The sequence below is a fragment of the Artibeus jamaicensis genome, unplaced genomic scaffold, assembly GCF_021234435.1.
Source record: "Artibeus jamaicensis isolate MK-2021 breed Jamaican fruit bat unplaced genomic scaffold, CSHL_Jam_final scaffold_369, whole genome shotgun sequence".
NCBI classification, from domain to species: domain Eukaryota; kingdom Metazoa; phylum Chordata; class Mammalia; order Chiroptera; family Phyllostomidae; genus Artibeus; species Artibeus jamaicensis.
Window position 1 is genome coordinate 6300909 of NW_026522042.1, and position 15792 is coordinate 6316700.

At 40.3% G+C, this 15792-nt stretch overlaps 1 protein-coding gene across 1 annotated transcript; it reads left to right on the forward strand.

Annotated features, from left to right (window-relative positions):
• Positions 1 to 10: 10 nt before the first annotated feature.
• On the forward strand, positions 11 to 15667 carry CUNH5orf34 (chromosome unknown C5orf34 homolog). Its single transcript, XM_053657399.1, has 8 exons — positions 11 to 326; positions 4027 to 4260; positions 4411 to 4500; positions 6538 to 7184; positions 8966 to 9064; positions 10046 to 10169; positions 13444 to 13535; positions 15606 to 15667. Exons 2-8 carry the CDS (start codon positions 4066 to 4068, stop codon positions 15616 to 15618), a joined length of 1260 nt encoding a protein of 419 aa, XP_053513374.1. The 5' UTR covers positions 11 to 326; positions 4027 to 4065; the 3' UTR covers positions 15619 to 15667.
• The last annotated feature ends 125 nt before the right edge of the window (positions 15668 to 15792 follow it).

The window sequence follows — 15792 nt, forward strand, 5'->3', positions numbered from 1 at the left end:
TGCCCCAGGGGGCGGGAAAGTTTGAATCACAGTTGTTTGCCAGCGCTTTCTCTACGGTGGCGTCGCCGGCCCTTGTCACTGCTGCTGCTCTAGCTACACAGGCCTGACGGACGCGTCGGACAGAACACTCTCCCAGTGGCCTTAGGCCTCCGCGGTTGTGATTGTTTCATCGAGAAACATCACTTGTTGGTAATTTGTTAAATTCGAGAGAAATTCCTCGAGAAGCAGTCATGGACTGGCGCTGCGGTCGGAGCCTTTCGGCAAGTTAAAGTGCAAGGGCCGTTGATTGGCTTCGTTTCCACGACTTTTCAGCTCGGAACTGCTGTGTGAGTTCAGAACGTTGTTCGCTTTGGGGAACTTTTTCTGTAACTAGATATTGCATCTTGAAGAACGAGGTTGCCCCGCCGCCTGGCTCGGCTGGTGAGAACGTCCTGTGACGCCGAGGTTGCGGTTCCCCAGAATCTATTTACGATAGATACGTAAATAAGCGGAACGACAAATCGATGTCTCTCTCTCTCTCTTTCCCCCTTCCTCCTGTCCTCTCTCTAAAACAAAAAGAAAAATTAGATTGATAGTGACATTAAGAACAGAGTTGTGGCTTAAAAAAATAATAACAGACTTGTGGCCTTTTGATCGTTAAACATACTCAGACGTAAGGTGTTCTAGGTGTTGAAAACAAGCAGGAAGCAGTAAGACAGTTGTGGCTAGAAATGTGGACTGGGGCAGATTTATGATATACCTGGAACTTTATACTTATGTTCTTGTGTAAACTTCTTATTAAAAAAATTATACCTCAATAAGCTGTTTATAAAGAAATAAAAACCTTGGCCAAAGATACTTTCCCAAGTATTTTTGTTATTACAAAATATGTTTTCCGCCTTTTTTTTAACACTAGTGTTTTTGTGACCTTTTAAAAAAGATTTATTTATTTTTAGAAAGAGGGGAAAGGGGGGAGAGACAGAGAGATACAGGAATGTGGCCGCTCCTGGGCCCACCTAATGGGGAGGACCGGGCCCGCAGCCCAGGCTTGTGCCCTGAACTGGGACTCTAACCAGCGAGCGACCCCTTGGTTCGCAGGCCAGCACTCAATCCACTGAGCCACACCAGCCAGGGCTTCCTCCTTTGTGTATGCACCTATTTTCTACCCCCCCCCCAATAGCAGGTAGACATCATATATGTGGCTGTTAATATGTATTGCACACCACCAGCATGCGAACGAGTGCTGTGAAGCGGTTGGTATGGGCTGGGCTGTGCACAGCTACCCCTGACAGCAGTACTGGAAACGGATGGGGGAGGGAAGCCGCCGGAGAAAGGTCCCACGGAGCCGCAGGGTCTGGGGAGAGTGGACGGCCTGAAGTAGAACAGGAGGAGCCAGGCTCCTGAGAGAGACCAAATGAACAGGACTTGTTCAAGAGTGTGGAAGGAAACAGTCAGAAGTCAAATATTGCTAACACTGAGCCGCAATATTTGCTAACCCAAATTGCAAAGTCAAGAAAAGCAAGAAATTTAGATCAGCTCAGGTGCCAAATGGGGGTATGGCTGTCGACAAAAAGCAAGAATTTTAAAATATACTTATTCTTTCATTATTAAGTAAATATTTATTTCACCCTTATCATTTTCCAAGTATTGTTTTAGTTGCCAGGGGTACAATTCTGACCAAGAAAAATGAAGTCTCTTCTTTGATTGCATTTATGTCCTAGAGGGAAAAGACAAACAGTGAGTAAAAAAGTAGAATCCGTTCTGAGAGCGATAGATGCCCTGAAGGAAGAGGATGACGTGGATAAAAGGTCATTGGGAGCAACCGTAATTGAGATGGTCAGTTGCGATGGTCAAGTCAGGCCTCTGAAGGAGTGACCCTTGCACTGAGATCTTAATGGTGACAGAGAGCCAACCTATGACGAGCCAGGAAAAGGACCAGCTAGGCAGGAAGAGTAGTGCAGAGGTTCTGGGGTGGGAGACAGCTTGTTTTAAAAAACACAAAAAAGGCCAATGGAGCTAGTGCCCTGAACAGGGAGAGAATTAGGAGAGGACATTTCGAGGGCAGAGTGGCCAGACTGTGTGGCTTAGGTTCGGGCCATGGTTAGGAATTTGGGTTTTATTTTAAGTGCAAGAAGCAGGTTGTGAGCCAGGGAGCAAGGTCTCATTTTTATTTTAAAAGATGCCTCTGGCTACGTAGGCAGCCTGACTGAGAGGGAGGTGAGTGTTGGAAGTGGAATTGGGGGCTGTTGCAGAAGTCTGCTTGCTGGAGTATCCGAGTTCCTTAGTCACGTTGAGTGTGATTTCTCTGCGGACAGGCGCAGGGTGGGGGGTTGGGGGGCGGAGCCAGCAGCTGGAAACTCTGGAGGAGGGTCGGGTAGATTTGTAAAGTCTTTACAGAAAGAAAATAATTAAAGTTGCGTGAATCTCCTCTCAGGAGAGACCCTGCACTTTAACATTTATTTATATCCTCACATAGTCCATAAACAATTGTTAGCTAATCACATGTAGCGATTACATACATTGAAAGGGGGTAAGATTTTTTTTTAAAGCAAGGGTGGGCATAAAACTGACGTGAGTGTATATGGTTAAGAAATGAAATGGGGACTCAGGTCAGGTCTTGAATCCTTGGTTTAAGAGAACGATGAAGAAGAATCATTACACTAAAACAGATGTAGACTTGGGGGGCAGTGGGGAAACTGGCAGCCCCTCTCCCCCGTTTTAAAAATAAGAGGCAGAGGAAGAGAGAATTTGCTACAGAGAAAGGTGGACAGTGCTGCCGAAAGCTGACCAGTTTGCCAGGATGAAGACTGAAGTCACTGGGTGCAGGGAGATGTTGGGGACTGTCGTGAAATGATTTCAGTTCGGAGGTGGAGGAGAAAGCTGGATTGCAGTGTAGTGAAGACTGATGGGCAATGAGCAGACACTGCACTGAGAGGTGTATCGGTAGGAAATAGGGGTAGACTGGGGAAAGTGCATCCATGGGAATTTATTTTTTTCTGACAGGTGAATTTTGATCACCTGAGTAGTAGAAGGAAATAATGTCCTAGAAGGAGATGCAGTGAGTGTTAGAGAGGAATTGTATTTATTGAGTTCCTACGAGGTGACATTCACCATACTAGGTACTGTCATATGTGTTACCTCATTTTAATCCTCACAATAGTCCTTTACCGTCCCCACGCTACAATAGAAAACAAACAACCTGAAGCATTTAACTAGTACATGATAGACGTGAATGGAGCCCAGCCCTCTAATTCCATTTCCCTTGTACCTGTATGGAAGGCATAGGTGCAGGTAGTAAGTCGTGTTAAAGGTGGAAAAGAGGAAATTGGACCAAGTGAGACGAGAATGAATCTAAGACCTAAGAGATGAGTTAGCTTGCTCTGTAGTGACATGAAGATACCTCCTGAATGCCAAGCGAGGGCAAGAATCCAGGTGTTCCTTTAGGTCTGATAGTTACTTTTGGCCTGCCTTTTGCATTGCATTACAGATGATCTCCTGGATTCTTATTGCAAAGGTGGAATTTACTTGCTATCGGAAGTAAGATGTTGAACATATGATATTCTGAAATTGAACTCCAGGGGAAGTAAAGCTCCTAAAATGATAAAGGCAGTAATAACCTGGTGGGCCGTCTTTGCTCTCTAGGTTCTATACCTACCCTGGAGTAAAGCCTTGGGGGTTAATCAGGGCATTCTGTTAAGGATGTTAATTTCAGATCATTAAGATGCCATATTTTTTGGACCATAAGATGCACCCAGGTTTTAGGGGAGGAAAATAGGAAAAAAATTTTGAAGGTAAAATATTTAATAACATAAATAACATAATATTTCACCAATGTAAACGTAAACAGAACTCGACAGCAGCATTAACAACCATTATTTTTCCCAAACGGCAGGGCGGTAGTGTGTCTTATTTTCTGAAAAATAACGGTAATCACTTTTCTTTCAACAACAGTAAATGCAATGGCAGTGTGTTTTACTTATGCTCTTAGAAAATGCATCAGCTTATTTTGATAGAACTTGTATCTGCTCCTGTTTCCTAATCCCTCAGGCTTTGCCGGGGAAGGACATTTGACCCATCACAATAGCGATGGCGGCTGAAGTGCGAATGGTGCTTTATGAAGACGATGCAGTGCAAGTACAGTATGTGGACGGTTCCAGACTGCAGCTCTCTCCCTGTGGCTCTGAATTTGTGTTTGAAAAGGCACCTCCTGTTTCAGCACATCCTTTAGAACAACCAGAAAGAATTCGTCAAAGGACACACTTTGTTATTAGCACTTACCGAGTAAGTACAGATGACACAAACACCACTCTTTTTAGTGCCGAGATGTTGTGGAGGTGGCCAAAATGTGGAAAGTAGTCAGTATGCTGGATTGCTGCCATGCTAAATGTTTTTGCAATAATTCTTCAAGATTGTATTTGTGTCTTTTTGCAGGAACAACTACAGCGAGCCCTAGATTTTCGAAACTCTTTCGCCACTTGCCCTTTTTTATCTGAAAACATCATACCTTCTGAAAGAAAAAAGGTAATTTTTTAAAACTCAATTTTGTAAGATTTGAGGACAAGTGATTAGAATAGGTTTTTTAATATTTAGTCTTTTTTCTTTATGACACTTGGAATGGACATGTTGCTATAGGGTGAATAGGCCTTTATATTTCACCAGACTAGGGAGTTTTCTTATTTTGTATATTGATTGAGACACAGAAGTTGCATATTTTGTTACCCTGTTTTTTTCTTTATAGCCCAGGATTATACTCAGAACTTTTCATATTGGTGACTGTTTGATTGCTGGAAATGTGAAATTTCAGAAATTATGTGGACATTTTTAGTAGCTTATGTATGTATAGTTGTTTGTTCATGTGTAATAGAAATATGTGATCACTCACAAGCATACAAATTTTATTCTTTTGCTTGTATTCTGTTTTGAACTTGGAATAATAATAGTAACTATCCTTTACTGAAGGTTTACTATGGGCCAAGAACTGGGAGTGACATTAAGAATATTTGACAGCACCCCTATGCCTTGGGGAGCCTGCTGATCAAAGTGGACGTCCAACCAATCAGAAAAGGTGTATTGGCTAGATACCAACTCCTTTTCACAAGCGAAAGAACTAAATCTCGGAGAGTTTGCCTAACTTTTCCATAGAAATTTTCTTACTGGCCGAGTGATTTGAACCCAGTCTGTTTGACCCTGAAGCTGCCTAATCCGTTGCCTATTTCTACTACTGTCACGATTTCCTATTACGCTGTGTCGTGACAAAGAAGCCATGAAAAACTGTGAGCTGTAACTTAGTCTACAAGGCTGTTTTCCCACTCTATCTGTGGGGTAACTTTACTCATTGAAATTGGCTATCTTGCCGCTGATGCTGCGGGAGGAGCATCCGGTAGTCTAATTTAGAAGAGAGAACCTTCTGAACTGATCATCCTTACAAACCAGCTTTGCCATCAGTGAATACCGCCCTTAATTTTAGTGTCCTAGCATAGCAGTGAAAATTGAAGAGGCTTTCTGGACAATGGTTTTGGTAAGTTTAAAGTTTTATGGAAATGGAAATTGAAACATTTAGTCGTCGGTGGGATGAACCGATGAAAAGCCTGTTCTGTGACGCCTGCTGTTTCGATCTGACATGAAACTTCACGGCAGGCACTGCGACCTGTTACGAGTCTGTGTGCCGTTGGTCAGCATCCACTGACCTTCGAGTAATTCAGTTGTTAAGCGTGTTGCTCCTGGAATTGATTTTAGTGTGTGGTGTGTAGGGTGCTGTCCGGGGCAGGGGCTTTAGTCCAGGTCATAACCCTCTGGTATAACATTTCCTAAGTGCTGTTCAATGATTCAGTACCATTTCTTAAATAATTCTCCCTTTTCCCCTTTGTTTTGAAAAACTTGTTATCGCATGTAGCATTTTTAAGATATATTGAGTCTATTTCTGTATTCTCTGAATTGTTCTATCAGTGACTTATGTGCTAATTTCATACCATTTAAGTTATGATTGCTTTTAATATAGTACATTATAGTGCTAATCTTCCTTCATTTATAGTCTTTTTTATTTTAATTTTCTTTTTAAAAAATTCTATTTACTTATTTTTAGACAGAGGGAGAAAGGGAGAGAAGCATCAGTGTACCAGAGACACATCGATCTGTTGCCTCTCACACACTCCTGACTGGGGACCTGGCCCACAACCCAGGCATGTGCTCGGACTGGGAATCGAACGGGCTATAGTTTTTTTTTTTAGAGTAGACTTTTGGGAGGGGCTCAAAATCTTTTTATCTCCGATTCACTGTACATTTTAAGCAAAAACATCTAATACTAGATATAATTAGGATGATTTTTTCTTCTTTTCTCTCTTTTTTGGTCAGTGTGTGTGTGTTCTACCGCTCTAAAGAGATATCAGATATTCTGTGTAAAATCATATGTAGGCTGACACCTGGATCTCCTTTTTCATTCTCTCTAGGTAGTAAAACAGACTTGAAGAGCTTTCTTACACATAAGTAAGTATCAAATGTGTGGAAAATTTGGTCTGTTAACAGAAAATATTGACCATCTCCTTTCTCCCCTCAACTCAGCATGTCCTCCTCGACATCTCGGAAGTGAGGTGGCCCAGTCCTGATACCGATGACAGCACGGCGTGGCTGCAGGGTGGCACCGTGAAAGTGGCCTCTTTAGATGGCCACGCCTACCTCTGCCTGCCCGCATCTCAGCATGAATTCACTGTGCATTTTCTGTGTAAAGTAAGCCAGAAGCCAGACTCATCTATAGTATTGTCAGAAAAAAAAAGTCAAGCCAAGAAAGATAAACTGGTGGAAAAAGCAGGCAAAACCCTTGCATGTGGAAACTTACCAGGACAGAGACTGAAGAATAAAGACAATGAACTTCACTGTGAGATCATGAAAGCCAAAGGACCTTCGGAGAAGGAGCATTGTGGGAATGGAACCGAGGGGGAGGAGGCGCTGCCTCCTCCTGGCCCAAAGCACACGTGTGTGCACGCGTGGGTGGAGCAGCGCTGGCCTGTGGCCTCCTGTCCAGAGGAGTGGAAGTACCCTCTGTCTTTAGCACTTCGTTTTCATGATAAAATACACAGTTTGTCCGGAACTGATGTAGCTGTCACCCAGAATGCAACTTTAACTTCTGATGTTTCGGAGGAAAGAGGAAAAGAGGTTTCTGTACTTTCCAGGGCCCTGCCACTCAGCTGCCCTGTGCCACACCTGCACAGGTAACGGCATAATTACTTAGTTGGCATAACCAGTCAGAACCAGTCTTCCTAAGGGTAGTTTTTCTTTCTAAATTATCTGATACCACTTATAAGGAGAGTTCATTCAGTTGATCCAAAATTTTGTTTAAAACTGCTAGTAAATAATTTCCCTAGCATGTGCGTCTTAACTCTGTGTCCATGGAATGAATGTCTAGGGAAGGCCACCGGTGCACTGGATGCTTTGTTAAGCACAGAGGCAGAGATGACTAAGACACAGTCCCTGCTTTCTAGGAGCTTATGGTCTAGCGAGGGTCACTGTCACTGAAAGGATTATTTATTTATTTTTTATTTTTAAATTTTTTAATGTATTGATTTGGGGGGGGGACATCAATTTCATGCAGTCATTGGTTAATTCTTGCATATCCCTGACGGAGGATTGAACCCACAACCTTGGCACATCAGGACTCTAGCCAACCGAGCTGCCCAGGCCAGGCTGAAAAGATTGTTAGTGTGGGAAGGGATGGCCCCGGGACTTGCACGGTGCTCTGTGGGCACGTCCACGCCACTCGGTGGAGCCTGTTCCCTTGACTGTTGCAGACAGCGCTGAGAAGTTTATGACCGCTGGTTCTTTCTGTCACACTTGGTCTCACAGGCCGTCCCTGTCTTTGGTTGACTACAGAGGTGTCTTTTTTATAAAGGGGTACCATGGAAAGGCTTTGGGATATCTGGGTATAAACCTTTTACCTCCACTAAGAGGCGAAGAACCTGGTGGTGCTAGACTTGTAACATGAATGTTGTGGAAGCAATGCAGTGATAAGGATGATGGCTAACCCCAAGCACTCACTGTGTGCTAGGCATGGCTGTGCTTTTCCGTTTCCTCCCCGTCGTAACCCCGTGGGATAATAAGTACTATCTGTCATCACCTCATTTTGTGGAGGAATTGGAGAGACAAATGTTAAACAACCTGAGCAAAGTCGCATAGCTAGTACTTGCAAAATTGGAATTTGATCTGAGGCAGTCTTTTGAATACATATTTGTTATTTAAACACGATACGCATCAAAAGAGATTAATGCTTCTAAATCAATAATTTTTCAATAACTTGCCACTGCCTGTAGATTGAAATTCATTATCCTTAAACATGGCTTAATAGGCCTTCACAGCCTGGTTCCTTTCTGTATCTGTGATCCCCGACCCTCTTGCTGACCTGGACTTCTTGCAGACCCTGGAGAGTTTGCTCAGGCTTCTGTTGCCACTGCGCCTGCCCTTTCTTCTACCAGGAATACGCTGCTAACTTATGTTCAGGTCCAGGTCTCTGTGTAAGCCTTACTTCCCGAGAGTGGTTGCCTCCACGTCCGGAGACTGGACGAGGTTCTTACACAGTGCTGTAGCGTTCAGAAATTCCCCTTTCTTCATGCCCAGTATTTACCCTCTAGCATCACAGCGACCATGTTTGCTTTTCTGGGTGTTATATCCCCGGTGTATGTACAGTGCCTGGCCCACCGTAGAGACCGGGAGTATTCGTTCAGGGAGCATTTGTTGTTTGGGTCCTAAATTTTTAAGGTTAGTAAAACTTAATTTATGCAATCGTGCTGAGATTCAATAACGAGATCATTGAAAATGCATGAAAAACTGACTCATTTTAAAATTTAATTAATATACTTTCATATTAATTTTTACTTTTTTTTTAATCTAATGAATGAAGCAAGAAATAACTTTTGTTACAGTAGCACTACTTTGTTGACTTCTCCAGATAATTGTGTTGAGTAACCTGAAACAATAACTTGTATTTGATCCTGCACAGGTGGAGTTTTTCTGATTCACTCTCGCCGGGACAGTCTGATGAAGAGCAGGCCTATCCTGAACTAGTGAAAGTGGTGTGGTTCAAGGGTATTACGTACAGGTGAGGCGCCTGTGTCGGAGCTGGAGCCCTTCGGGAACGTCACAGAGGGGCCAAGACTAGCCTTGCAGAGAAACTACAAGAGAATACACTTTGGTGGGGGCCACCATGCTCCTGTGTTTGGTCCTGAGATTTAAGGTCACAAAACTTAATTATATTAGGGCAACAGGGGTCTTGTTACTAATTCACATTAACCATATTTGCAAGATTTCTGTGACACCTCCAAAGGCAGGGATTAGTTTTGCTAGTGAATGCAGTACACATGTCATCTATTTAGGACACCCCCATCCAAACATGGGGGGTCCAGCTGTCTGAATTAGTCCAAGCAGAAGGTTGCCCGGTGAGTGTGGAATGAGACAGGTTAGGTAGCTTAGGGGAGATTTCGACCTGCACTCACTCAGCAGGTACTCACCAAGCGACTGCTTCGTGCCTGCACTATTCCACTGAGCTAGCCCTCCCTCCCCAGTGGCTGGAGCACTGGTGCTGGCCAGACCTGGAGGTTCACGTCTGTAAAGATTGCCGAGGAGGACTGCAAGTCATTTATTCCTGGGCTCTCTTTTGGCTTAAGTTTTTATACCTCACATGACTTCTCACCTATCGGATATGAATTTTACTAGTTCATTATTAAAAGGGAATCTTATTTTCAGGTTCTAGAGTTGTTGTATTTAGCTCCTAGGCAATGAGCATTGCTTTGGTGACTTACATACCAGCCACTCTGATGTGGGGATACCAGGATGAGGAGGCTTCGCTTCCAGAAGCAGAGCTTAGTTAACTGAAGTAGATACATGAACCAGTTCTCTGTGTCGTATTTATTCTTTTGCAAAAAATTCATTTAGCTGGCTGGTGGTGCAGAATATGAAATTACCCATTTGCTAGGTAGATAAAAATTCATCTTTGTTTTTGTTTTTGTTTGATAATTGACTTGATGCGTGTTCTAATCTCAACTAGAAAAACATTTTTTAAATGATTATTTCTTTTCCTTAGACTTACCCATAAAAATGTGAACTCAATAGAGATTTATCCTGGAGATGGATCTGTTTTCAAATCAGAAGGAGCTTATTTTGGGAACTTTTTTACATATTACTCCACTCGGGAAGGATCAGAAGAGGTGAGCTGACAATGAGGTCTCAACTCAAGATTTTTGGTATATAACTGTTTCCAAATAATTGTGGATCTATATGGGAGATTTGATCTTTATATAACATAGCTTGCTACTACTTAGGCTAAACAATGAACATAACCTACTGCAGCATTGGCACAACAGTTATTAATCACCTTATTTTCACTGTGTTCTCATACTGTATTTTGTCTTCCTTTTGCCTAAGCAATTTGTGTTTAAATCAGAAGTTAAATTTCTCTGTCAATTTATCGATAGGAAGCACTAATACCAGCAGCATTACTTTGAATTGATATACTTCTTTGGATTAATACTTGCACATTAAAAAGCATACCCTTTTCCCCCAGCATGTATTGTTTGCATATTTTAAACATCTCTTAACTCCTAAATCTTTATGTATAACTAGAAAACTGAACAAGATTGTTTTCTGTTGTTGAAACAGTGAAACATAACATGATATATTTAATAAATCAGATGGAAATGTGATCATGTGGATATTTTGTTAATAATTCTTGTCCCCAATTCGACACTTGACATCACCCTTTTACAGGGCTCACCGTAGTGTCACATGGCTTTGCTTTGCAGGATGGAACATAATAAACGTGTTTTCCTTCCCTGTTACAGAAGAGAGTATTTAAGTGATAAGATTGTCAGAAGTGCTAGGGAGAAGAGTTAAAAATAGAGCAAGGTTTTTTCTTTTTAACTATGGGAACTTGCAAACAAATACAAAAGTAGAAAGACAAGTGTAACAGACCTTCGTGTACCCATCACCCGAATTGTTTCATCTATACTTCCCATTGCCCCCTTGACTCCCAATTTAACTTTACATAAATCCCAAGTGTTTCATTCATAAACATGTTAGTGTACACTGGAACAGATTCCCTTCTGGGGTCTATTTATAGGAGAGTATTCATTTGTTCAATAAGTATTCATTGAACACTCGTAGGCAGGTGGTCTTCACTGGGTGAAGAAGATTTCCTGGCTTCGAGAGTTCACAGTCTAGTGGTTAGATTGGCAAACAAGCAAATGAAATGAAAGTGTGGCCAGTAATGTGTGTGGGGGGTTACATGAAGCAACCGAGTAAACAGGCAGGTAGGAGTGGGTATGCTTACGCACACTGTCGACTGCTGTGCACCGGGAGTCCACAGAACCACAAGATGAATACAGTACGTCCTCCTGGAACTCCTGTTCTACTCGCAGGCATCAGGAGGAGGGGATGACCATTTTTATATTGAAACAGACATGGATTAGAAGCATGAGCTTTGGGGATAAAACAAAACTTTCAAACAAGCTGTGTCTTTATGGTGGAATTTTTGCACTTGCACTATCCTCTGTCTACTTGAGTGAAAAGATGATAAACAATTGGCTCTCTTTGGGGGATAAAATTGTTTGCACCTTACTTTCACCCATACTCCAAAATAAGTCTTGGATGGATTTAAGGGCTAAATGTCAGAAACCAAACCTTTATATAATTGTTAGAAAATAGAGGAGAAAAGTGTTAATAATCTTGGTGTAGGAGAGGCCTTCTTAAGTACAATCCAGAAAAAACAGAAGCCATAAAAGTTTGGTAAGTTTGAAATTTTCAAGCTTACATTAAATTTTAAATATTTAATGTTTGTTAAATTAGATAAAGCAAAAAACGCAAAGGCATGGAAAAATACATTATAAATCAGTTATAATCCTCTCCTCATGGTTATAATAATAGCAAAGGCAATGAATATAACCCATAATATTTGAAAACATGTTCAACTTTACTCTTGTTTCAGGGAAATGAAAATGAATAATTTTAAGACTTTTCGCTCATCAACTTGTCAAAAATTTAAAAGGTGGAGACTATGTACCAGCACGGGTGTAGGAAATGGGGTGCTTTCATTGCTGGAGTGTGAATTGGTTCAGCCGTCAAGGAGGCCACTTTGATAATGTCATATAAAATTGCCCAGAAATGCTTCTGTGAGTGTGTCCTAGAAGAATATTGGCACATACATACAAAGAAGCATGGCCAAGAATGTCCATTGTGTCATTGTTTGTGTAGCAAGAAATAAGGCAACCTACACGTTCATCAGTAGGGAAATGATGCAGTGAGCGTTAGTGATCAGGTTGGGGAATGCTGTGCAGCAGTTTCAAAGAAAAAGGAGAATGTAGGTGCATAAGGGACATTGGAAGCTCTCCAAGACACTGTTGAGTGAAAAAAAAGAAAATTGCACTAACAACATGTACAGTGATATCCTTTACATTAAAAAAAAGCCCCAAACCTATATATTACTGTATTACTGTGTGTGTATATGCACACACACATACATACACATGTGAATGCACAGAGAAGGATCTGGGCAGATAGACACCGAACTGATTACTTTCAGAGAGGAGTCTGAAATTCTGTGAGGGAGGGGGATCAGGAGGGACTTAAATCTTATACATATATTTTGAACTAGCTCTTTTCTTTTCCAAGGTAGTCAGGGGAGAAGCCCAGTAACAATTCAGACAGCAAAGTCCACAGCCCAGAATAAAAGGGCAGAGATTACTGGTTAAGTACCTACTATTACTGAATTCTGATGGTGAAGTATGGGCTGTGTTCTCTTGTGTTTCACAACAGATCTCAACTACTTCTCAGCCCTCAAGCCTGTTTCCTTACCTAAAAATAGGCGTCTAGCACATAACTATTCAGTAAACGTTAGCTGTTGCTGTTGTAATGATTACAAACTTAGCTTTGAACCCTGTGGAATTAACCCAAGAAGAAACCAGGAAAGCCAGAAGAGAAGGCTGGAGGCAGAGTCCTGGAAAACACTATCAGTAAAGAGTTTGAGAAAGGAAATTCAGAAGGAATGATTTTTTAAATTCAAAACTGTAAATAATATTGTCTTCCATAAACTGTAGCAATAGTTATTCCATTAATAAAATGTAACAAAATGATTCATGAAATTAAAATGATTTTTTGCTGTTTAGGTTTTTTTTGTTTATTAGTCTAAAGAGAAAAGCTTATGTGATGTTTCCTAATATGTAGAAAAATTAGTTTATAACCATGTTAATTTAAGTATAGCCAAAGTTTAAATTGGACAGTAAGTTACAGGCTCTGAGAATATAATTTTTGAATAGGTAGGAAAAATGGAAAAGTATCATAAAATACTTTTAAACATACAGTTTTTATGGCCTTTAAGTTAACTGCTTGCTTCGTTCCTACGTAAACACATATTTCGAGAAAAATAGCTAAGTAATAATGGCCAATATTTATTACTAATGATATTTTTCATTTTAAACTAATTTTCAGAGAGAAGAGAAAATGTATTCAGTAAATAACCTTCCTCCAGATAGACCAGGAAGTCTGTTCTCCGTGCGTTCTCTAATCAAACAGGCAACCAGGTAAGTTCTGATAACCTTGATACCTTTTCTAACCGTTAGGATGAAATTAAGAATTGGTAGTACAATGGAAACATAAGTATCTGGTAAAAATCTGTCAACTTTTCTGGTCTCATCATTTATAAAACAAGGTAATCACTATATCGTTAAAAGAGTAACTCCGTCTTTGAAATATAAGTGAACTATGGAAAAACACTTATATGTGGTGAGCAAGCACTGCTAAGAAATAGGTGACTTCTCATAAATTTGGCATCATTATTACTTCTTGGAATTAAGTTGAGGATTTGATGATACATTTAAAATTTTCATACTTCTTTATTATCTTCAGAGTGATAAAGATTTCTAAGGTGTGCTGAAGATGAAGTGTAGATCGGTTCATACGGGTTTTTTTTATTCTAATTAATTAATCTGTAGCACTCAGGAGAATGAAAGGGTAATGTTAGATTAAGTGATTTATTTTTATGAACTATGTCTAAGCCAGTTCCCCAGTAGATTTGAAGGAGCAGATCTGTAATTTGATTTGCTAGAAACACTTTATATCCCGCAACAATAGCTTATGCTAAGCCTTTCAGCCACTGTGAATCTTTCCCTCTTAAAAAGAATTTGCACCTGCAAATTGTTTGGAGTCATTTCATTGCTAAAAATTAGAGGAATAACTTTAAGTACAAAAGATTAGCACAAAGGGACAGTAGTGGTTCTCATCTACGGGCTGGAGGGCTTGTGGAAGGAAATAGGTCTGGACATGTTTCAGTGGAAATGAACTACTTGCCTGAGCTGTTGGATGGCAGTGGTTTCAACCTGTGCTGCCACAAGAATTTTGAGACATACAAGACCCTGGTCAGGTAGCTCAGGTGGTTGGAGAGATGTCCTGAGTAGCCAAGGTTGCGGGTGCCGTCCCTGGTCAGGACACATAGAAGAATCAACCAATGAATGCATCAGTAAGTAGAACAACAAAATCAAGGTTTCTCTCTCTCCGCACCACCCCCTGCTTCTTTTCTCTCTCTCAAATTAATAAATGAAAAAACAAAGAATTTTTACAACACACAATACCTGAATATTTAGTCAGGGGCACTGACCTCTCTCCCCTTAGACTGTCAAACAAAAAAAAAATAACGACAGCCATCTGCTATGAATGAATCAAAATTGTAGCTATTTTTTGTCAGGCAAGAAATATATTTTTTGGTGTGCTGGAGAATTTTTAGTTTATGTGTGCCACAGGAGGAAAAAGGATGAAACTAGCTGTTCTATGGCATTGAGAATGTTTTGCTACAATTTGAAAATGCTATTATTTGCAAGTGTTGAAATCGTGTTTTTCCAATTCACAGGATTCTTCAGCATTGTGCCAAGATGAGGCTTTCTCTAAGCCATAACTATTGTATATGCTGCTGGAAAATGGTATCTTAAAATTATTTCAAGAGCAAGATATTTTAAATTGTTTTTATTCATATATATATACTAAGTTCTACTTTCATCTGAGTTGTGTGAGAAGTTCTTTATAACATTAGTATTGATTTATTCAGAAACATATCCACTTAATGGATAAATACTGCAAAATGATGCTTTTATGTTATATTTTTATTGTATATTGTATGTTTTTTCCTTCTTTTAAAGTAACGAGAAGGCCATGGGAATTGATGGGATTTGTATATTTTTATGGCCTTTAAGTTCAAATAACTACTTGCTCTGTTCCTATGTAACAGTTATTATAAACCTTAGTATTACAATCTTCTACTCTTTTCATATTGTAAAAGTATATTCTTTAATGCTTACTTGGAGGAAGTGATTTCAGACTTTGATTTCTATATTTTACTAATTTGGTTATGTTTCTGTAATTTTTGTCTGTGTCCTATGTAAAGTCCAGAGCAAAACAGTGACTTTTCCAAGATACTGGAACTTAATTTCCTTGTAATAGACTGTTTTGGGCATTCACTTCTGGAAAAGTTATAACATATAAGGATTCTACAGTATTGAACTTCTGCATAAGAATCTGAAAGTTGCCTCAGAGTTTATTAATCATTTAAATCTTATCAATGGATAACTCTACTTTCTGCTGTTTTTACTTACTTGGTTTAGGTCCCTGGGATAAAGGATAACAATATACTGCCTTTGCTTTTGAGAGAATCATTCATACCCAGCGTGGGAAGATTTCTTGCATATTCTGATGACAAAGTACACGTTATCTTTTTAGATGGCGTTACTCTGACCCTAAATTGGAATTTTGGCTCATATATTGAAAAGAGTCAGGTGAGTATACTTAAGA